The sequence below is a fragment of the Carcharodon carcharias genome (genome assembly GCF_017639515.1).
Source record: "Carcharodon carcharias isolate sCarCar2 chromosome 35 unlocalized genomic scaffold, sCarCar2.pri SUPER_35_unloc_18, whole genome shotgun sequence".
Classification (NCBI taxonomy): Eukaryota; Metazoa; Chordata; class Chondrichthyes; order Lamniformes; family Lamnidae; genus Carcharodon; species Carcharodon carcharias.
This window is the reverse complement of record NW_024470710.1, coordinates 29112-54059: the sequence shown is the minus strand read 5'-3', so window position 1 is coordinate 54059 and position 24948 is coordinate 29112. Positions and strand designations below refer to the sequence as shown.

Genomic DNA, 24948 nt, shown 5'->3' with positions numbered 1-24948 from the left:
CACACACACTGACTCTCACTGGGGTACGGGTCCCACACACACTGACTCTCACTGGGGTACGGGTCCCACACACACTGACTCTCACTGGGGTACGGATCCCACACACACACTGACTCTCACTGGGGTACGGGTCACTCACACACAGTCTCTCACTGGGGTACGGATCCCACACACACACTGACTCTCACTGGGGTACGGGTCACTCACACACACTGACTCTCACTGGGGTACGGGTCCCACACACACTGACTCTTACTGGGGTACGGGTCCCACACACACTGACTCTCACTGGGGTACGGGTCTCTCACACCCTGACTCTCACTGGGGTACGGGTCCCACACACACTGACTCTCACTGGGGTACGGGTCCCACACACACACTGACTCTCACTGGGGTACGGGTCCCACTCACACACAGTCTCTCACTGGGGTACGGGTCCCACACACACAGTCTCTCACTGGGGTTCAGGTCCCACACACACTGACTCTCACTGGGGTACGGGTCCCACACACACTGAATCTCACTGGGGTACGGGTCCCACACACACTGACTCTCACTGGGGTACGGGTCCCACACACACACTGACTCTCACTGGGGTACGGGTCCCACACACACACTGACTCTCACTGGGGTACGGGTCCCACGCACACTGTCTCTCACTGGGGTACGGGTCCCACACACACAGTCTCTCACTGGGGTTCAGGTCCCACACACACTGACTCTCACTGGGGTACGGGTCCCACACACACTGACTCTCACTGGGGTACGGGTCACTCACACACTGACTCTCACTGGGGTACGGATCCCACACACACACTGACTCTCACTGGGGTACGGGTCACTCACACACAGTCTCTCACTGGGGTACGGATCCCACACACACACTGACTCTCACTGGGGTACGGGTCACTCACACACACTGACTCTCACTGGGGTACGGGTCCCACACACACTGACTCTCACTGGGGTACGGGTCCCACACACACTGACTCTCACTGGGGTACGGGTCTCTCACACCCTGACTCTCACTGGGGTACGGGTCCCACACACACTGACTCTCACTGGGGTACGGGTCCCACACACACACTGACTCTCACTGGGGTACGCTTCCCACTCACACACAGTCTCTCACTGGGGTACGGGTCCCACACACACAGTCTCTCACTGGGGTTCAGGTCCCACACACACTGACTCTCACTGGGGTACGGGTCCCACACACACTGAATCTCACTGGGGTACGAGTCCCACACACACTGACTCTCACTGGGGTACGGGTCCCACACACACACTGACTCTCACTGGGGTACGGGTCCCACACACACACTGACTCTCACTGGGGTACGGGTCCCACACACACTGACTCTCACTGGGGTACGGGTCCCACACACACACTGACTCTCACTGGGGTACGGGTCCCACACACACTGTCTCTCACTGGGGTACGGGTCCCACACACACTGACTCTCACTGGGGTACGGGTCCCACACACACGCTGACTCTCACTGGGGTACGGGTTCCACACACACGCTGACTCTCACTGGGGTACGGGTCCCACACACACTGACTCTCACTGGGGTACGGGTCCCACACACACACTGACTCTCACTGGGGTACGGGTCCCGCACACACTGACTCTCACTGGGGTACGGGTCCCACACACACTGACTCTCACTGGGGTACGGGTCCCACACACACTGTCTCTCACTGGGGTACGGGTCCCACACACACTGACTCTCACTGGGGTACGGGTCCCACACACACTGACTCTCACTGGGGTACGGGTCCCACACACACACTGACTCTCACTGGGGTACGGGTCCCACACACATTGACTCTCACTGCGGTACGGGTCCCACACACACTGACTCTAACTGGGGTACGGGTCCCACACACACTGTCTCTCGCTGGGGTACGGGTCCCACACACACTGTCTCTCACTGGGGTACGGGTCCCACACACACTGACTCTCACTGGGGTACGGGTCCCACACACACACTGACTCTCACTGGGGTACGGGTCCCACACACACTGTCTCTCACTGGGGTACGGGTCGTAGACACACTGACTCTCACTGGGGTACGGGTCCCACACACACTGACTCTCACTGGGGTACGGGTCCCGCACACACTGACTCTAACTGGGGTACGGGTCCCACACACACTGTCTCTCACTGGGGTACGGGTCCCAGACACACTGACTCTCACTGGGGTACGGGTCCCAGACACACTGACCCTCACTGGGGTACGGGTCCCACACACACACTGACTCTCACTGGGGTACGGGTCCCACACACACTGACTCTCACTGGGGTACGGGTCCCACACACACTGACTCTCACTGGGGTACGGGTCCCACACACACTGACTCTCACTGGGGTACGGGTCCCACACACACACTGACTCTCACTGGGTTATGGGTCCCACACACACTGACTCTCACTGGGGTACGGGTCCCACACACACTGACTCTCACTGGGGTACGGGTCCCACACACACTGACTCTCACTGGAGTACGGGTCCCACACACACTGACTCTCACTGGGGTACGGGTCTCTCACACACACTCTGACTCTCACTGGGGTACGGGTCCCACACACACTGACTCTAACTGGGGTACGGGTCTCTCACACACACACTGACTCTCACTGGGGTACGGGTCTCACACACACACTGACTCTCACTGGGGTACGGGTCCCACACACACTGACTCTCACTGGGGTACGGGTCCCACACACACACACTGACTCTCACTGGGGTATGGGTCCCACACACACTGACTCTCACTGGGGTACGGGTCCCACACACACTGACTCTCACTGGGGTACGGGTCCCACACACACTGACTCTCACTGGGGTATGGGTCCCACACACACACTGACTCTCACTGGGGTACGGGTCCCACACACACTGACTCTCACTGGGGTACAGGACCCACACACACTGACTCTCACTGGGGTACAGGTCCCACACACACTGACTCTCACTGGGGTACGGGTCCCAAACACACACTTAATCTCACTGGGGTAAGGGTCCCACACACACTGACTCTCACTGGGGTATGGGTCCCACACACACACTGACTCTAACTGGGGTACGGGTCCCACACACACTGACTCTCACTGGGGTACAGGACCCACACACACTGACTCTCACTGGGGTACAGGTCCCACACACACTGACTCTCACTGGGGTACGGGTCCCACACACACTGACTCTCACTGGGGGACAGGACCCACACACACTGACTCTCACTGGGGTACAGGTCCCACGCACACTGACTCTCACTGGGGTACGGGTCCCACACACACTGACTCTCACTGAGGTACGGGTCCCACACACACACTGACTCTCACTGAGGTACTGGTCCCACACACACTGACTCTCACTGAGGTACGGGTCCCACACACACTGACTCTCACTGGGGTACAGGTCCCACACACACTGACTCTCAGTGGGGTACGGGTCCCAGACACACTGACTCTCACTGGGGTACGGGTCCCACACACACTGACTCTCACTGGGCTACGGGTCCCAGACACACTGACTCTCACTGGGGTACGGGTCCCACACACACTGACTCTCACTGGGGTACGGGTCACTCACACACTGACTCTCACTGGGGTACGGATCCCACACACACACTGACTCTCACTGGGGTACGGGTCACTCACACACAGTCTCTCACTGGGGTACGGATCCCACACACACACTGACTCTCACTGGGGTACGGGTCACTCACACACACTGACTCTCACTGGGGTACGGGTCCCACACACACTGACTCTTACTGGGGTACGGGTCCCACACACACTGACTCTCACTGGGGTACGGGTCTCTCACACCCTGACTCTCACTGGGGTACGGGTCCCACACACACTGAATCTCACTGGGGTACGGGTCCCACACACACTGACTCTCACTGGGGTACGGGTCCCACACACACACTGACTCTCACTGGGGTACGGGTCCCACACACACACTGACTCACTGGGTTACGGGTCCCACACACACTGTCTCTCACTGGGGTACCGGTCCCACACACACAGTCTCTCACTGGGGTTCAGGTCCCACACACACTGACTCTCACTGGGGTACGGGTCCCACACACACTGACTCTCACTGGGGTACGGGTCACTCACACACTGACTCTCACTGGGGTACGGATCCCACACACACACTGACTCTCACTGGGGTACGGGTCACTCACACACAGTCTCTCACTGGGGTACGGATCCCACACACACACTGACTCTCACTGGGGTACGGGTCACTCACACACACTGACTCTCACTGGGGTACGGGTCCCACACACACTGACTCTCACTGGGGTACGGGTCCCACACACACTGACTCTCACTGGGGTACGGGTCTCTCACACCCTGACTCTCACTGGGGTACGGGTCCCACACACACTGACTCTCACTGGGGTACGGGTCCCACACACACACTGACTCTCACTGGGGTACGCTTCCCACTCACACACAGTCTCTCACTGGGGTACGGGTCCCACACACACAGTCTCTCACTGGGGTTCAGGTCCCACACACACTGACTCTCACTGGGGTACGGGTCCCACACACACTGAATCTCACTGGGGTACGGGTCCCACACACACTGACTCTCACTGGGGTACGGGTCCCACACACACACTGACTCTCACTGGGGTACGGGTCCCACACACACACTGACTCTCACTGGGGTACGGGTCCCACACACACTGTCTCTCACTGGGGTACGGGTCCCACACACACACTGACTCTCACTGGGGTACGGGTCCCACACACACTGTCTCTCACTGGGGTACGGGTCCCACACACACTGACTCTCACTGGGGTACGGGTCCCACACACACGCTGACTCTCACTGGGGTACGGGTTCCACACACACGCTGACTCTCACTGGGGTACGGGTCCCACACACACTGACTCTCACTGGGGTACGGGTCCCACACACACACTGACTCTCACTGGGGTACGGGTCCCGCACACACTGACTCTCACTGGGGTACGGGTCCCACACACACTGACTCTAACTGGGGTACGGGTCCCACACACACTGTCTCTCACTGGGGTACGGGTCCCACACACACTGACTCTCACTGGGGTACGGGTCCCACACACACTGACTCTCACTGGGGTACGGGTCCCACACACACACTGACTCTCACTGGGGTACGGGTCCCACACACATTGACTCTCACTGCGGTACGGGTCCCACACACACTGACTCTAACTGGGGTACGGGTCCCACACACACTGTCTCTCGCTGGGGTACGGGTCCCACACACACTGTCTCTCACTGGGGTACGGGTCCCACACACACTGACTCTCACTGGGGTACGGGTCCCACACACACACTGACTCTCACTGGGGTACGGGTCCCACACACACTGTCTCTCACTGGGGTACGGGTCCTAGACACACTGACTCTCACTGGGGTACGGGTCCCACACACACTGACTCTCACTGGGGTACGGGTCCCGCACACACTGACTCTAACTGGGGTACGGGTCCCACACACACTGTCTCTCACTGGGGTACGGGTCCCAGACACACTGACTCTCACTGGGGTACGGGTCCCAGACACACTGACCCTCACTGGGGTACGGGTCCCACACACACACTGACTCTCACTGGGGTACGGGTCCCACACACACTGACTCTCACTGGGGTACGGGTCCCACACACACTGACTCTCACTGGGGTACGGGTCCCACACACACTGACTCTCACTGGGGTACGGGTCCCACACACACACTGACTCTCACTGGGTTATGGGTCCCACACACACTGACTCTCACTGGGGTACGGGTCCCACACACACTGACTCTCACTGGGGTACGGGTCCCACACACACTGACTCTCACTGGAGTACGGGTCCCACACACACTGACTCTCACTGGGGTACGGGTCTCTCACACACACTCTGACTCTCACTGGGGTACGGGTCCCACACACACTGACTCTCACTGGGGTACGGGTCTCACACACACACTGACTCTCACTGGGGTACGGGTCCCACACACACACACTGACTCTCACTGGGGTACGGGTCCCACACACACTGACTCTCACTGGGGTACGGGTCCCACACACACTGACTCTCACTGGGGTACGGGTCCCACACACACTGACTCTCACTGGGGTATGGGTCCCACACACACACTGACTCTCACTGGGGTACGGGTCCCACACACACTGACTCTCACTGGGGTACAGGACCCACACACACTGACTCTCACTGGGGTACAGGTCCCACACACACTGACTCTCACTGGGGTACGGGTCCCAAACACACACTTAATCTCACTGGGGTAAGGGTCCCACACACACTGACTCTCACTGGGGTATGGGTCCCACACACACACTGACTCTCACTGGGGTACGGGTCCCACACACACTGACTCTCACTGGGGTACAGGACCCACACACACTGACTCTCACTGGGGTACAGGTCCCACACACACTGACTCTCACTGGGGTACGGGTCCCACACACACTGACTCTCACTGGGGGACAGGACCCACACACACTGACTCTCACTGGGGTACAGGTCCCACGCACACTGACTCTCACTGGGGTACGGGTCCCACACACACTGACTCTCACTGAGGTACGGGTCCCACACACACACTGACTCTCACTGAGGTACGGGTCCCACACACACTGACTCTCACTGAGGTACGGGTCCCACACACACTGACTCTCACTGGGGTACAGGTCCCACACACACTGACTCTCAGTGGGGTACGGGTCCCAGACACACTGACTCTCACTGGGGTACGGGTCCCACACACACTGACTCTCACTGGGCTACGGGTCCCAGACACACTGACTCTCACTGGGGTACGGGTCCCACACACACTGACTCTCACTGGGGTACGGGTCACTCACACACTGACTCTCACTGGGGTACGGATCCCACACACACACTGACTCTCACTGGGGTACGGGTCACTCACACACAGTCTCTCACTGGGGTACGGATCCCACACACACACTGACTCTCACTGGGGTACGGGTCACTCACACACACTGACTCTCACTGGGGTACGGGTCCCACACACACTGACTCTCACTGGGGTACGGGTCCCACACACACTGACTCTCACTGGGGTACGGGTCTCTCACACCCTGACTCTCACTGGGGTACGGGTCCCACACACACTGACTCTCACTGGGGTACGGGTCCCACACACACACTGACTCTCACTGGGGTACGGGTCCCACTCACACACAGTCTCTCACTGGGGTACGGGTCCCACACACACTGAATCTCACTGGGGTACGGGTCCCACACACACTGACTCTCACTGGGGTACGGGTCCCACACACACACTGACTCTCACTGGGGTACGGGTCCCACACACACACTGACTCTCACTGGGGTACGGGTCCCACACACACTGTCTCTCACTGGGGTACGGGTCCCACACACACACTGACTCTCACTGGGGTACGGGTCCCACACACACTGTCTCTCACTGGGGTACGGGTCCCAGACACACTGACTCTCACTGGGGTACGGGTCCCACACACACTGACTCTCACTGGGGTACGGGTCTCTCACACACACTCTGACTCTCACTGGGGTACGGGTCCCACACACACTGACTCTAACTGGGGTACGGGTCTCTCACACACACACTGACTCTCACTGGGGTACGGGTCTCTCACACACACACTGACTCTCACTGGGGTACGGGTCCCACACACACTGACTCTCACTGGGGTACGGGTCCCACACACACACACTGACTCTCACTGGGGTATGGGTCCCACACACACTGACTCTCACTGGGGTACGGGTCCCACACACACTGACTCTCACTGGGGTACGGGTCCCACACACACTGACTCTCACTGGGGTATGGGTCCCACACACACACTGACTCTCACTGGGGTACGGGTCCCACACACACTGACTCTCACTGGGGTACGGGTCCCACACACACTGACTCTCACTGGGGTACGGGTCCCACACACACGCTGACTCTCACTGGGGTACGGGTCCCACACACACACTGACTCTCACTGGGGTACGGGTCCCACACACACGCTGACTCTCACTGGGGTACGGGTCCCACACACACACTGACTCTCACTGGGGTACGGGTCCCACACACACTGACTCTCACTGGGGTATGGGTCCCACACACACACTGTCTCTCACTGGGGTACAGGACCCACACACACTGACTCTCACTGGGGTCCAGGTCCCACACACACTGACTCTCACTGGGGTTTGGGTCCCACACACACTGACTCTCACTGGGGTACGGGTCCCACACACACTGACTCTCACTGGGGTACTGGTCCCACACACACACTGACTCTCACTGGGGTACGGGTCCCACACACACACTGACTCTCACTGGGGTACGGGTCCCACACACACTGACTCTCACTGGGGTACGGGTCCCACACGCTCACTGACCCGCGCAGCTGTGATATGATGCTTTTCAAGGTTATTGTGTTTCTGGCGTAGTGACTAACTCTGTCTCTCTGTTTCTCTTTCCCGTCCCCCTGCCCTGTCTCCACCCTGTCTCCCTGCCCCTCCCCCTCCCCTCCGTCCCCCCTGCCTCTCACCCTCCACATCGTCTCCCCAACCTCGCCGCCACGTCTTGTGCTGTCAGTGATGAACTCCGGGAAGCTTGGAGGATTTTTACTCCCCTCCTGCACAGACTGGAATGTTCGATGGTTCGGCCAGTACCCTATGTATATGGGAGGTGAGTGCATTCAGCAACCCCACCTCGTGTCGCCCTGATCGAACCCTTGCAAGTCCCTGTCAGGCCGGTGGGATTGAGGCAGTAGAGGTAAGGGCGATCATCTGTCACTCAACTGGGCGATGATCAGCCTACTTATGCCAATCATGGTCATTTTACTGTGTCTCACACTCTGCAGCCCCCACTCACTCTGAGGGGCAGAGCAAGTCCCAGCAACCTCACAGACTCCTTGCTGCTGAACCTCATGTGTCTTCTTGTGACATGAATCCCTATCTCCCTGATTTCGCGCCCCCCCCCCCACCCCCCCGCTTCTCCACTGCATTAGGGAGAGAGAGGGAGGAAATCAGCCAGGGTTCCTGATCCTGATCACTGTCCAGTGATCCCTGGGTTAGAGAGAGAGGGGAAATCAGCCAGTGTTCCTGATCCTGATCACTGTCCAGTGATCCCTGGGTTAGAGAGAGAGGGGAAATCAGCCAGGGTTCCTGATCCTGATCACTGTCCAGTGATCCCTGGGTTAGAGAGAGAGAGAGGGGAAATCAGCCAGGGTTCCTGCTCCTGATCACTGTCCAATGATCGCTGGGTTAGAGAGAGAGAGAGGGGAAATCAGCCAGGGTTCCTGCTCCTGATCACTGTCCAATGATCGCTGGGTTAGAGAGAGAGAGAGGGGAAATCAGCCAGGGTTCCTGCTCCTGATCACTGTCCAGTGATCCCTGGGTTAGAGAGAGAGGGGAAATCAGCCAGGGTTCCTGCTCCTGATCACTGTCCAGTGATCCCTGGGTTAGAGAGAGAGGGGAAATCAGCCAGGGTTCCTGCTCCTGATCACTGTCCAGTGACTCCTGGGTTAGAGAGAGAGAGAGGGGAAATCAGCCAGGGTTCCTGCTCCTGATCACTGTCCAGTGATCCCTGGGTTAGAGACAGAGAGAGGGGAAATCAGCCAGGGTTCCTGCTCCTGATCATTGTCCAGTGATCCCTGGGTTAGAGACAGAGAGAGGGGAAATCAGCCAGGGTTCCTGCTCCTGATCATTGTCCAGTGATCCCTGGGTTAGAGACAGAGAGAGGGGAAATCAGCCAGGGTTCCTGCTCCTGATCATTGTCCAGTGATCCCTGGGTTAGAGACAGAGAGAGGGGAAATCAGCCAGGGTTCCTGCTCCTGATCACTGTCCAGTGATCCCTGGGTTAGAGAGAGAGAGGGGAAATCAGCCAGGGTTCCTGCTCCTGATCATTGTCCAGTGATCCCTGGGTTAGAGAGAGAGAGGGGAAATCAGCCAGGGTTCCTGCTCCTGATCATTGTCCAGTGATCCCTGGGTTAGAGAGAGAGAGGGGAAATCAGCCAGGGTTCCTGCTCCTGATCACTGTCCAGTGATCCCTGAGTTAGAGAGAGAGAGAGAGAGAGAGGGGAAATCAGCCAGGGTTCCTGCTCCTGATCACTGTCCAGTGATCCCTGGGTTAGAGAGAGAGGGGAAATCAGCCAGGGTTCCTGCTCCTGATCACTGTCCAGTGATCCCTGAGTTAGAGAGAGAGAGAGAGAGGGGAAATCAGCCAGGGTTCCTGCTCCTGATCACTGTCCAGTGATCCCTGGGTTAGAGAGAGAGGGGAAATCAGCCAGGGTTCCTGCTCCTGATCACTGTCCAGTGATCCCTGGGTTAGAGAGAGAGAGAGAGAGGGGAAATCAGCCAGGGTTCCTGCTCCTGATCACTGTCCAGTGATCCCTGGGTTAGAGAGAGAGGGGAAATCAGCCAGGGTTCCTGCTCCTGATCACTGTCCAGTGATCCCTGGGTTAGAGAGAGAGGGGAAATCAGCCAGGGTTCCTGCTCCTGATCACTGTCCAGTGATTCCTGGGTTAGAGAGAGAGGAGAAATCAGCCAGGGTTCCTGCTCCTGATCACTGTCCAGTGATCCCTGGGTTAGAGAGAGAGGGGAAATCAGCCAGGGTTCCTGCTCCTGATCACTGTCCAGTTATCCCTGGGTTAGCGAGAGAGGGGAAATCAGCCAGGGTTCCTGCTCCTGATCACTGTCCAGTGATCACTGGGTTAGAGAGAGAGAGAGAGGGGAAATCAGCCAGGGTTCCTGCTCCTGATCACTGTCCAGTGATTCCTGGGTGAGAGAGAGGGAGAGAGGGGAAATCAGCCAGGGTTCCTGCTCCTGATCACTGTCCAATGATCCCTGGGTTAGAGAGAGAGAGAGAGGTGAAATCAGCCAGGGTTCCTGCTCCTGATCACTGTCCAATGATCCCTGGGTTAGAGAGAGAGAGAGAGAGAGGGGAAATCAGCCAGGGTTCCTGCTCCTGATCACTGTCCAGTGATTCCTGGGTTAGAGAGAGAGAGAGAGGGGAAAGCAGCCAGGGTTCCTGCTCCTGAGCACTGTCCAGTGATCCCTGGGTTAGAGAGAGAGAGAGCGGAAATCAGCCAGCGTTCCTGCTTCTGATCTCTGTCCAGTGATCCCTGGGTTAGAGAGAGAGGAGAAAGCAGCCAGGGTTCCTGCTCCTGATCACTGTCCAGTGATCCCTGGGTTAGAGAGAGAGGAGAAAGCAGCCAGGGTTCCTGCTCCTGAGCACTGTCCAGTGATCCCTGGGTTAGAGAGAGAGAGAGAGAGGGGAAATCAGACAGGGTTTGGCGTGATGCTTGTGGCGGTGAGGTCGGTGGCGGAGAGGTCGGTGGCGGAGAGGTCGGTGGGGGTGAGGTCGGTGGGGGTGAGGTCGGTGGGGGTGAGGGCGCTCGGGGTGAGGGTGGGGGTTAGGGTGGTGGTGGGTTTGTGTGGGGGTGGGTGTGAGGGGGGTGGGTGTGAGGGGGGTGGGTGTGAGTGGGGTGAGGGTGCTCGGGGTGAGGGTCAGGGGAGTGTGGGGATGGGGTTGGTGGGGGTGAGGGTGAGGGGGGTGGGGGTGAGGGCGCTCGGGGTGAGGGTGAGGGGGGTGGGGGTCAGGGTGGTGGGGGTGGGGGTGGGGGTCAGGGTGGTGGGGGTCAGGGTGGTGGGGGTCAGGGTGGTGGGGGTGGGGGTGGGGGTCAGGGTGAGGGGGTTGGGGGTGGGGGTGGGGGTCAGGGTGGTGGGGGTGGGGGTGGGGGTCAGGGTGGTGGGGGTCAGGGTGGTGGGGGTGGGGGTGGGGGTCAGGGTGGTGGGTGGTGGGGGTGGGGGTGGGGGTCAGGGTGGTGGGGGTGGGGGTGGGGGTCAGGGTGGTGGGGGTGGGGGTGGGGGTCAGGGTGGTGGGTGTGTGGGTGGGGGTGGGGGTGGGGGTGGGGGTCAGGGTGGTGGGGGTGCGGGTCAGGGTGGTGGGTGTGTGGGTGGGGGTCAGGGTGGTGGGGGTGGGGGTGGGGGTCAGGGTGGTGGGGGTGGGGGTGGGGGTCAGGGTGGTGGGGGTCAGGGTGGTGGGGGTGGGGGTGGGGGTCAGGGTGGTGGGTGGTGGGGGTGGGGGTGGGGGTCAGGGTGGTGGGGGTGGGGGTGGGGGTCAGGGTGGTGGGGGTGGGGGTGGGGGTCAGGGTGAGGGGGGTGGGGGTGGGGGTGGGGGTCAGGGTGGTGGGGGTGGGGGTGGGGGTCAGGGTGGTGGGGGTCAGGGTGGTGGGGGTGGGGGTGGGGGTCAGGGTGGTGGGTGGTGGGGGTGGGGGTGGGGGTCAGGGTGGTGGGGGTGGGGGTGGGGGTCAGGGTGGTGGGTGGTGGGGGTGGGGGTGGGGGTCAGGGTGGTGGGGGTGGGGGTCAGGGTGGTGGGTGTGTGGGTGGGGGTCAGGGTGGTGGGTGGTGGGGGTGGGGGTGGGGTTGGGGGTCAGGGTGGTGGGGGTGGGGGTCAGGGTGGTGGGTGGTGGGGGTGGGGGTCAGGTTGGTGGGTGTGTGGGTGGGGGTCAGGGTGGTGGGTGGTGGGGGTGGGGGTCAGGGTGGTGGGTGGTGGGGGTGCGGGTCAGGGTGGTGGGTGGTGGGGGTGGGGGTCAGGGTGGTGGGTGGTGGGGGTCAGGGTGGTGGGTGGTGGGGGTGGGGGTCAGGGTGGTGGGGGTGGGGGTCAGGGTGGTGGATGGTGGGGGTGGGGGTGGGGGTCAGGGTGGTGGGGGTGGGGGTGCGGGTCAGGGTGGTGGGTGTGTGGGGGTGGGGGTCAGGGTGGTGGGGGTGGGGGTGGGGGTCAGGGTGGTGGGGGTGGGGGTGGGGGTCAGGGTGGTGGGTGTGTGGGTGGGGGTCAGGGTGGTGGGTGGTGGGGGTGGGGGTCAGGGTGGTGGGGGTGGGGGTGGGGGTCAGGGTGGTGGGGGTGGGGGTGGGGGTCAGGGTGGTGGGTGGTGGGGGTCAGGTTGGTGGGGGTGTGGGTGGGGGTCAGGGTGGTGGGGGTGGGGGTCAGGGTGGTGGGTGGTGGGGGTGGGGGTCAGGGTGGTGGGGGTGGGGGTCAGGGTGGTGGGTGGTGGGGGTGGGGGTCAGGGTGGTGGGGGTGGGGGTGTGGGGGGTGGGTGGTGGGGGTGGGGGTCAGGGTGATGGGTGTGGGGGGTTTAGGAAACACTGGAGCAGTTGCTAACCTGCCGTCTCTCTCCTGCCTCCCCCTCCCCCTCCCCCTCCAGCCGCGGACCCCCCGAGGCGGACGACTTGCTGAAGAAGGTGGGCTTCCGCTACGAGGGGACCTACAAGTGGGTGAACCCCCACAAGCTGTGAGCTGGGCTCAGGACGGGTCCGGCGCCGGCAATGGGGGGGCGGGTGGGGGGTGGGGTGGACAGCACTCCACTCCAAACACCCCCCATAAACCCCCCCACCCCCCCCACCTCGCAGCCCACCACCCGCCGGAACTCTGGGATCAAAGAGGGACCACGTCTGAGACTGACTCCCAGTGGACCACAACTGCTCGGACATACTTCCTGCCTGCCCTGACCTGTCCTGTCCTGTCCTGTGTCGCTTGCTCAACTTTCTGACTGGAAATAAGGGGCGGAGGGGGTGCTGCTCGTTTCGGACCCACCCACCCCCCCAACTCGCTGCTTTTATAATGTGGACCATCGCCAAGTTCTCACCAGGAGATCTTTCCTCTTAGCGACTAGCCGAGGGTTGGGGGAAAACCCTTCAAACGATTTGTGACTCTCTGTCTTGTTGTCCCTGTGCCTCAGCGATTCCCTGAGGGCAGATCGTCAGTGCAAGAGGTCAAACGTTGCCGTTTCACCTCTGGCCTATCCCAAAACACTGCGTGCATGAGCGCACAGCACTGACCCTAACCCCCACGCTGTACCTGTCCTGGGAGTGTTTGATGGGGACAGTGTAGAGAGAGCTTTACTCTGTATCTAACCCCGTGCTGTACCTGCCCTGGGAGTGTTTGATGGGGACGGTGTGGAGGGTGTTTGATGGGGAGGGTGTGGAGGGTGTTTGATGGGGAGGGTGTGGAGGGTGCCTGAATTGGGAAGTGTTCTCCTCTGCTGCACTGACGAGTATCTGTTTGTGTTTAAAGGGCTGTGTTGCTGTGTGTGTGCGGGTGCCTGTGTTCTGGTTAAAGGACCTCCTCCTGGGCTGGTGTAAAGTCAGTACTTCCCCTATCATTCCCCACAGTTGGGGAAGCTGATAGCCCCCCATTCTCCCCCCAGCTCCTCGACCCGCAGCCTGTGCTGGATTGTGACAGTCCGAGACCCCCCCCCTCCTCTCCGTTCTCACGTGCCGGCTTCACCTGACGCAGCTCCCTTCCCCCGAACCCACCCACCCAATGGTGCTGTCGACTGTCTGTCAGATGATGAGACGGTGGGATTAAGGGAGGTGGTCTCACCTTCCCAAATTTGGCACTCCAAACCCCCTCCTCCCCTGCTCTGCCTCCATCCCCATTACAGAGGGGTCCCACTGAGCACGGTTTTGGGGACGGCGGGGGGGGGTGGTGTGGGGGTGTGCTGTGGGTCATAACGCAGCAGCAAGATGTCCTACCCACCCAGGAGGGGTCAGCTCCCCTCCCAACGCCTTCGCCGCTGCAAAATCGGGGATCTTCTCTCTTCCCCCACCCACCCAGTCTCCCTTGCTCCATAACAAGGCACTCCTGCGGTAAGGCTCCTGCGTAAACCTGGACACTCCTCACATGACCTCTCCCTCTGTCCCCCTTCCACTCTCAGATGAACAAGGGGGTGCCCTGGAGGGGTCTGCACATATCGGGGAAGGGGAGAGCCAGGATTTGTCTGTATGCTGAGACTAATCTCTTTTTTTTTTTACCTGTACTAGTTCCGTGAGGATTAGTTGCAATAAAATTGTCAAAATCCACGGCTGCTTCCTGTGTTTGAGCGAGTGAGAGGTCACCGAAGTACGAATTGTGTTTTTCCACCGGGATCTGGGGGGGTCTATCGACATGCAGACCTCCTGCTCGATATTCGGAGCAGCGCAGCGCACAGATAGCATGACAATCACAGACACAGACCCGTCAACGTGTGGGGGAATCACAGACACAGACCCATCACCGTGTGGGGGAATCACAGACACAGACCCGTCAACGTGTGGGGCAATCACAGACACAGACCCGCGTCCCATCACCGTGTGGGGCAATCACAGACACAGACCCGCGTCCCGTCACCGTGTGGGGGAATCACAGACACAGACCCGTCACCGTGTGGGGGAATCACAAACACAGACCCGGCACCGTGTGGGGGAATCACAGACACAGACCCGTGTCCCGTCACCGTGTGGGGGAATCACAGACACAGACCCGTCACCGTGTGGGGGAATCACAGACACAGACCCGCGTCCCGTCACCGTGTGGGGGAATCACAGACACAGACCCGCGTCCCGTCACCGTGTGGGGGAATCACAGACACAGACCCGTCACCGTGTGGGGGAATCACAGACACAGACCCGCGTCCCGTCACCGTGTGGGGGAATCACAGACACAGACCCGCGTCCCGTCACCGTGTGGGGGAATCACAGACACAGACCCGTGTCCCGTCACCGTGTGGGGGAATCACAGACACAGACCCGTGTCCCGTCACCGTGTGGGGGAATCACAGACACAGACCCGCGTCCCGTCACCGTGTGGGGGAATCACAGACACGGACCCGTCACTGTGTGGGGGAATCACAGACACAGACCCACGTCCCGTCACCGTGTGGGGGAATGACAGACACAGACCCGCGTCCCGTCACCGTGTGGGGGAATCACAGACACAGACCCGCGTCCCGTCACCGTGTGGGGGAATCACAGACACAGACCCGTCACCGTGTGGGGGAATCACAGACACAGACCCGTCACCGTGTGGGGGAATCACAGACACAGACCCGCGTCCCGTCACCGTGTGGGGGAATCACACAAACAGACCCGCGTCCCGTCACCGTGTGGGGGAATCACAGACACAGACCCGTCACCGTGTGGGGGAATCACAGACTACAGACCCGCGTCCCGTCACCGTGTGGGGGAATCACAGACACAGACACAGACCCGCGTCTCGTCACCGTGTGGGGGAATCACAGACACAGACCCGTCACCGTGTGGGGGAATCACAGACACAGACCCGTCACCCTGTGGGGGAATCACAGACACAGACCCGTCACCGTGTGGGGGAATCACAGACACAGACCCGTCATCATGTGGGGGAATCACCGACACAGACCCGTCACCGTGTGGGGGAATCGCAGACACAGACCCGTCACCGTGTGGGGCAATCACAGACACAGACCCGCGTCCCGTCACCGTGTGGGGGAATCGCAGACACAGACACAGACCCGTCACCGTGTGGGGGAATCACAGACACAGACCCGTCACCGTGTGGGGGAATCACAGACACAGACCCGTCACCGTGTGGGGGAATCACAGACACAGACCCGCGTCCCGTCACCGTGTGGGGGAATCACAGACACAAACCTGTCACCGTGTGGGGGGAATCACAGACACAGACCCGTCACCGTTTGGGGGAATCACAGACACAGACCCGCGTCCCGTCACCGTGTGGGGGAATCACAGACACAGACCCGCGTCCCGTCACCGTGTGGGGGAATCACAGACACAGACCCGCATCCCGTCACCGTGTGGGGGAATCACAGACACAGACCCGCGTCCTGTCACCGTGTGGGGGAATCACAGACACAGACCCGTCACCGTGTGGGGGAATCACAGACACAGACCCGCGTCCCGTCACCGTGTGGGGGAATCACAGACACAGACCCGCGTCCCGTCACAGTGTGGGGGAATCACAGACACAGACCCGCGTCCCGTCACAGTGTGGGGGAATCACAGACACAGACCCGCGTCCCGTCACCGTGTGGGGGAATCACAGACACAGACCCGTCACCGTGTGGGGGAATCACAGACACAGACCCGTCACCGTGTGGGGGAATCACAGACACAGACCCGCGTCCCGTCACCGTGTGGGGGAATCACAGAGACAGACCCGTCACCGTGTGGGGGAATCACAGACACAGACCCGTCACCGTTTGGGGGAATCACAGACACAGACCCGCGTCCCATCACCGTGTGGGGGAATCACAGACACAGACCCGTCACCGTGTGGGGGAATCAGACACAGACCCGCGTCCCGTCACCGTGTGGGGGAATCACAGACACAGACCCGTCACCGTGTGGGGGAATCACAGACACAGACCCGCCACCCGTCACCGTGTGGGGGAATCACAGACACAGACCCGTCACCGTGTGGGGGAATCACAGACACAGACCCGTCACCGTGTGGGGGAATCATAGACACAGACCCGTCACCGTGTGGGGGAATCACAGACACAGACCCGCGTCCCGTCACCGTGTGGGGGAATCACAGACACAGACCCGCGTCCCGTCACCGTGTGGGGGAATCACAGACACAGACCCGCGTCCCGTCACCGTGTGGGGGAATCACAGACACAGACCTGTCACCGTGTGGGGGAATCACAGACACAGACCTGTCACCGTGTGGGGGAATCACAGACACAGACCCGTCACTGTGTGGGGGAATCACAGACACAGACCCGCGTCCCGTCACCGTGTGGGGGAATCACAGAGACAGACCCGTCACCGTGTGGGGGAATCACAGACACAGACCCGCGTCCCGTCACCGTGTGGGGGAATCACAGACACAGACCCGTCACCGTGTGGGGGAATCACAGACACAGACCCGCGTCCCGTCACCGTGTGGGGGAATCACAGACACAGACCCGTCACCGTGTGGGGGAATCAGACACAGACCCGCGTCCCGTCACCGTGTGGGGGAATCACAGACACAGACCCGCGTCCCGTCACCGTGTGGGGGAATCACAGACACAGACCCGCGTCCCGTCACCGTGTGGGGGAATCACAGACACAGACCCGTCACCGTGTGGGGGAATCACAGACACAGACCCGTCACCGTGTGGGGGAATCACAAACACAGACCCGGCACCGTGTGGGGGAATCACAGACACAGACCCGTGTCCCGTCACCGTGTGGGGGAATCACAGACACAGACCCGTCACCGTGTGGGGGAATCACAGACACAGACCCGCGTCCCGTCACCGTGTGGGGGAATCACAGACACAGACCCGTCACCGTGTGGGGGAATCACAGACACAGACCCGTCACCGTGTGGGGGAATCACAGACACAGACCCGCGTCCCGTCACCGTGTGGGGGAATCACAGACACAGACCCGCGTCCCGTCACCGTGTGGGGGAATCACAGACACAGACCCGTGTCCCGTCACCGTGTGGGGGAATCACAGACACAGACCCGCGTCCCGTCACCGTGTGGGGGAATCACAGACACGGACCCGTCACTGTGTGGGGGAATCACAGACACAGACCCACGTCCCGTCACCGTGTGGGGGAATGACAGACACAGACCCGCGTCCCGTCACCGTGTGGGGGAATCACAGACACAGACCCGCGTCCCGTCACCGTGTGGGGGAATCACAGACACAGACCCGTCACCGTGTGGGGGAATCACAGACACAGACCCGTCACCGTGTGGGGGAATCACAGACACAGACCTGCGTCCCGTCACCGTGTGGGGGAATCACACAAACAGACCCGCGTCCCGTCACCGTGTGGGGGAATCACAGACACAGACCCGTCACCGTGTGGGGGAATCACAGACACAGACCCGCGTCCCGTCACCGTGTGGGGGAATCACAGACACAGACACAGACCCGCGTCGCGTCACCGTGTGGGGGAATCACAGACACAGACCCGTCACCGTGTGGGGGAATCACAGACACAGACCCGTCACCCTGTGGGGGAATCACAGACACAGACCCGTCACCGTGTGGGGGAATCACAGACACAGACCCGTCATCATGTGGGGGAATCACCGACACAGACCCGTCACCGTGTGGGGGAATCGCAGACACAGACCCGTCACCGTGTGGGGCAATCACAGACACAGACCCGCGTCCCGTCACCGTGTGGGGGAATCGCAGACACAGACACAGACCCGTCACCGTGTGGGGGAATCACAGACACAGACCCGTCACCGTGTGGGGGAATCACAGACACAGACCCGTCACCGTGTGGGGGAATCACAGACACAGACCCGCGTCCCGTCACCGTGTGGGGGAATCACAGACACAAACCTGTCACCGTGTGGGGGAATCACAGACACAGACCCGTCACCGTTTGGGGGAATCACAGACACAGACCCGCGTCCCGTCACCGTGTGGGGGAATCACAGACACAGACCCGCGTCCCGTCACCGTGTGGGGGAATCACAGACACAGACCCGCATCCCGTCACCGTGTGGGGGAATCACAGACACAGACCCGCGTCCCGTCACCGTGTGGGGGAATCACAGACACAGACCCGTCACCGTGTGGGGGAATCACAGACACAGACCCGCGTCCCGTCACCGTGTGGGGGAATCACAGACACAGACCCGCGTCCCGTCACAGTGTGGGGGAATCACAGACACAGACCCGCGTCCCGTCACAGTGTGGGGGAATCACAGACACAGACCCGCGTCCCGTCACCGTGTGGGGGAATCACAGACACAGACCCGTCACCGTGTGGGGGAATCACAGACACAGACCCGTCACCGTGTGGGGGAATCACAGACACAGACCCGCGTCCCGTCACCGTGTGGGGGAATCACAGAGACAGACCCGTCACCGTGTGGGGGAATCACAGACACAGACCCGTCACCGTTTGGGGGAATCACAGACACAGACCCGCGTCCCATCACCGTGTGGGGGAATCACAGACACAGACCTGTCACCGTGTGGGGGAATCAGACACAGACCCGCGTCCCGTCACCGTGTGGGGGAATCACAGACACAGACCCGTCACCGTGTGGGGGAATCACAGACACAGACCCGCCACCCGTCACCGTGTGGGGGAATCACAGACACAGACCCGTCACCGTGTGGGGGAATCACAGACACAGACCCGTCACCGTGTGGGGGAATCATAGACACAGACCCGTCACCGTGTGGGGGAATCACAGACACAGACCCGCGTCCCGTCACCGTGTGGGGGAATCACAGACACAGACCCGCGTCCCGTCACCGTGTGGGGGAATCACAGACACAGACCCGCGTCCCGTCACCGTGTGGGGGAATCACAGACACAGACCTGTCACCGTGTGGGGGAATCACAGACACAGACCTGTCACCGTGTGGGGGAATCACAGACACAGACCCGTCACTGTGTGGGGGAATCACAGACACAGACCCGCGTCCCGTCACCGTGTGGGGGAATCACAGAGACAGACCCGTCACCGTGTGGGGGAATCACAGACACAGACCCGCGTCCCGTCACCGTGTGGGGGAATCACAGACACAGACCCGTCACCGTGTGGGGGAATCACAGACACAGACCCGCGTCCCGTCACCGTGTGGGGGAATCACAGACACAGACCCGTCACCGTGTGGGGGAATCAGACACAGACCCGCGTCCCGTCACCGTGTGGGGGAATCACAGACACAGACCCGCGTCCCGTCACCGTGTGGGGGAATCACAGACACAGACCCGTCACCGTGTGGGGGAATCACAGACACAGACCCGTCACCGTGTGGGGGAATCACAGACACAGACCCGCGTCCCGTCACCGTGTGGGGGAATCACAGAGACAGACCCGTCACCGTGTGGGGGAATCACAGACACAGACCCGCGTCCCGTCACCGTGTGGGGGAATCACAGACACAGACCCGTCACCGTGTGGGGGAATCACAGACACAGACCCGTCACCGTGTGGGGGAATCAGACACAGACCCGCGTCCCGTCACCGTGTGGGGGAATCACAGACACAGACCCGTCACCGTGTGGGGGAATCAGACACAGACCCGCGTCCCGTCACCGTGTGGGGGAATCACAGACACAGACCCGTCACCGTGTGGGGGAATCACAGACACAGACCCGTCACCGTGTGGGGGAATCACAGACAGACCCGTCACCGTGCGGGGGAACCACAGACACAGACCCGTCACCGTGTGGGGGAATCACAGACACAGACCCGCGTCCCGTCACCGTGTGGGGGAATCACAGACACAGACCTGTCACCGTGTGGGGGAATCACAGACACAGACCTGTCACCGTGTGGGGGAATCACAGACACAGACCCGTCACTGTGTGGGGGAATCACAGACACAGACCCGCGTCCCGTCACCGTGTGGGGGAATCACAGAGACAGACCCGTCACCGTGTGGGGGAATCACAGACACAGACCCGCGTCCCGTCACCGTGTGGGGGAATCACAGACACAGACCCGTCACCGTGTGGGGGAATCACAGACACAGACCCGCGTCCCGTCACCGTGTGGGGGAATCACAGACACAGACCCGTCACCGTGTGGGGGAATCAGACACAGACCCGCGTCCCGTCACCGTGTGGGGGAATCACAGACACAGACCCGCGTCCCGTCACCGTGTGGGGGAATCACAGACACAGACCCGTCACCGTGTGGGGGAATCACAGACACAGACCCGTCACCGTGTGGGGGAATCACAGACACAGACCCGCGTCCCGTCACCGTGTGGGGGAATCACAGAGACAGACCCGTCACCGTGTGGGGGAATCACAGACACAGACCCGCGTCTCGTCACCGTGTGGGGGAATCACAGACACAGACCCGCGTCCCGTCACCGTGTGGGGGAATCACAGACACAGACCCGTCACCGTGTGGGGGAATCACAGACACAGACCCGTCACCGTGTGGGGGAATCAGACACAGACCCGCGTCCCGTCACCGTGTGGGGGAATCACAGACACAGACCCGTCACCGTGTGGGGGAATCAGACACAGACCCGCGTCCCGTCACCGTGTGGGGGAATCACAGACACAGACCCGTCACCGTGTGGGGGAATCACAGACACAGACCCGTCACCGTGTGGGGGAATCAGATCCCGATTGTATTGCTGGAATATTGTCCTTATAACTTTTACCAGTTCATCCATTTTCAATTTAGCTAATCAATGAAATACCGACGCGTGGAACTGAGAATCTCTCCTCTGGCCTCCGAACGCTCTCTCTCTCTGTTTGTCTGTCTGGAGTGAGTCTAGTGAATCCATATTCTGGGGGCTTGTCTGCCTTTCTCTGTCCCTATTTCCCACCCTGTTATGGGTTTGCATTGAGGATTGTGCAGAGAGGGAGAGAGGGCAGGAAGGATGGGAGCCCTGGTTCCCTCTGGCACTGGCAACTCTAACCCTGATCGAAGTCCAGCCTGAAAGGAGAGCTGCAGCCACACAGCAGGCAGAGGCATCTGCTCGTGACGTCTTGGTGGTGAATCATCTCCCCCTATCCTCATACCCTTCTGTCCCTTTCCCCCTCATGTGTTTATCCAGCTTCCCCCTCAAACACATCGAGACGATTCACCTCGACCCCTCCCTGTGGGAGCGAGTTCCACATTCTCCCCGCTCTCTGGGTAAAGACCTTTCTCCTGAATTGCCCCCTGAATTGGATTTATTAGTGACTGTCTCATATTGATGCCCCCCCCCACCCCCTTAGTTCTGGTCTCCCCCCCACAAGTGGAAACATCTTCTCTACGTCGACCCTATCGAAACCCCTCCATCATTTTAAAGAGCTCGATCAGGTCACCCCCCCCTCAGACTCCTCTTTTCCAGGGTAAAAGCCCTGGCCTGTTCAATCTTTCCCGATAGTTATAACCTCTCCCTTCTCGTATCGTCCTTGTGAATCTATTTATTCACCTGTTCCAGTGTCTCTATATCCTTTTTAGAATAGGGAGACTGGAACTGTGCACAGTGCTCCGAGTGTGGTCGAACCGAGGGATATGGAGACCGGAACTATGCACAGTGCTCCGAGTGTGGTCTAACCGAGGGATATGGAGACCGGAACTGTGCACGGTGCTCCGAGTGTGGTCTAACCGAGGGATATGGAGACCGGAACTGTGCACAGTGCTCCGAGTGTGGTCTAACCGAGGGATATGGAGACGGGAACTGTGCACGGTGCTCCGAGTGTGGTCTAACCGAGGGATATGGAGACCGGAACTGTGCACAGTGCTCCGAGTGTGGTCTAACTGAGGGATACAGAGACGAACTGTGCACATTGCTCCGAGTGTGGTCTAAGTGAGGTTCTGCAGAGATGCAGAAGGCTGTGAGAGCTGGACTCTAACCGAAAGCCTATTCAGAGGCTGGAATTGAAAAAGGCATTCATCATTAATCAACCAACAGAGAGCACCATGGACAGGGGAACAGGAGGAGGACATTCAGTCCCTTTCGAGCCTGTTACACAGGAACAGGAGGAGGCCATTCAGCCCTTCTTGAGCCTGTTACACAGGAACAGGAGGAGACCATTCAGGCTCTTGAGTCTGTTAAGATGGACGAGCTTTGTAACTGTGAGCTGCGCAGTACGAACGTGGTCTTGATCCCTCCCCACCCTCACTTCATCTGTACACTGATTGGTGTCTCTCAGTCCCTCTCTCTCACAGGGAGATATCTGTACACTGACTGGTGTCTCTCAGTCCCTCTCTCCCAGGGAGATATCTGTACACTGGTGTCTCTCAGTCCCTCTCTCTCAGGGAGATATCTGTACACTGACTGGTGTCTCTCAGTCCCCTCTCTCTCTCAGAGAGATATCTGTAAACTGACTGGTGTCTCTCAGTCTCTCTCTCTCTCTCAGGGAGATATCTGTACACTGACTGTGTCTCTCAGTCTCTCTCTCTCTCAGGGAGATATCTGTAAACTGACTGGTGTCTCTCAGTCCCCTCTCTCTCTCAGAGAGATATCTGTACACTGACTGGTGTCTCTCAGTCCCCTCTCTCTCTCAGAGAGATATCTGTACACTGACTGGTGTCTCTCAGTCCCCTCTCTCTCTCAGGTAGATATCTCTACACTGGTGTCTCTCAGTCCCTCTCTCTCAGGGAGATATCTGTACACTGACTGGTGTCTCTCAGTCCCCTCTCTCTCTCAGGGAGATATCTGTACACTGACTGGTGTCTCTCAGTCCCCTCTCTCTCTCAGAGAGATATCTGTAAACTGACTGGTGTCTCTCAGTCTCTCTCTCTCTCAGGGAGATATCTGTACACTGACTGTGTCTCTCAGTCTCTCTCTCTCTCAGGGAGATATCTGTACACTGACTGGTGTCTCTCAGTCCCCTCTCTCTCAGGGAGATATCTGTAAACTGACTGGTGTCTCTCAGTCCCCTCTCTCTCTCAGAGAGATATCTGTACACTGACTGGTGTCTCTCAGTCCCTCTCTTTCTCAGGGAGATATCAGTACACTGACTGGTGTCTCTCAGTCCCTCTCTCTCAGGGAGATATCTGTACACTGACTGGTATCTCTCAGTCCCCTCTCTCTCTCAGAGAGATATCTGTACACTGACTGGTGTCTCTCAGTCCCTCTCTCTCAGGGAGATATCTGTACACTGACTGTACATCAGACAGTGACCAGATGGATTAGATCTGGCTCTCTCTCCCGATCCATGTCTACGTATAAATAATCACATGACATGTCCATGACCTTGTTAAAGACAGTTGCTGGTTTAACAGGTGATGGGCTCTCACCTTCCCTTCTCACCGGAATTAAAATGTACAGCTTGAACACTCCGTGTGGAAGGTACTCGGAAACTTCACTGAGGGGTTGTCCTGAAAATAAAGCAGCCTGAACCCAAAGGCCAGTGTGGATTAATTCACCCACCACAACCTCTTATCGAGAGTAACACTCTACACCTGGATCCTGGTTTCAGATCTGGCCTCTTGGCTCAGGATGGACTCTTGCTGTGCAGTGTGGCTTTCAGTACCATGTTGTGTGGGACACTTACCATCAGATCTCACAGAAGGAGTGACACCTGTTTCTGCAGAAGCAGCTCACCTCACAATCCCCCTGCTCCATATCAGCACCTTGGAAAATACTTTATACAATCAACACTCTGAGGACAGGTACAGCACGGGGTTAGATACAGAGTAAAGCTCTC

General features: G+C 59.6%; 1 protein-coding gene across 1 annotated transcript in view; it reads left to right on the top strand.

Annotated features, from left to right (window-relative positions):
- Positions 1-14903, top strand: part of g6pd (glucose-6-phosphate dehydrogenase) — a 53075-nt gene extending 38172 nt beyond the window's left edge. The window contains exons 5-6 of the mRNA XM_041181400.1: positions 8635-8727; positions 13247-14903. Coding sequence (XP_041037334.1) covers positions 8635-8727; positions 13247-13337 — 184 coding nt within the window. The 3' untranslated portion in view covers positions 13338-14903. The remainder of the gene's footprint in view (positions 1-8634; positions 8728-13246) is intronic.
- Positions 14904-24948: the final 10045 nt, after the last annotated feature.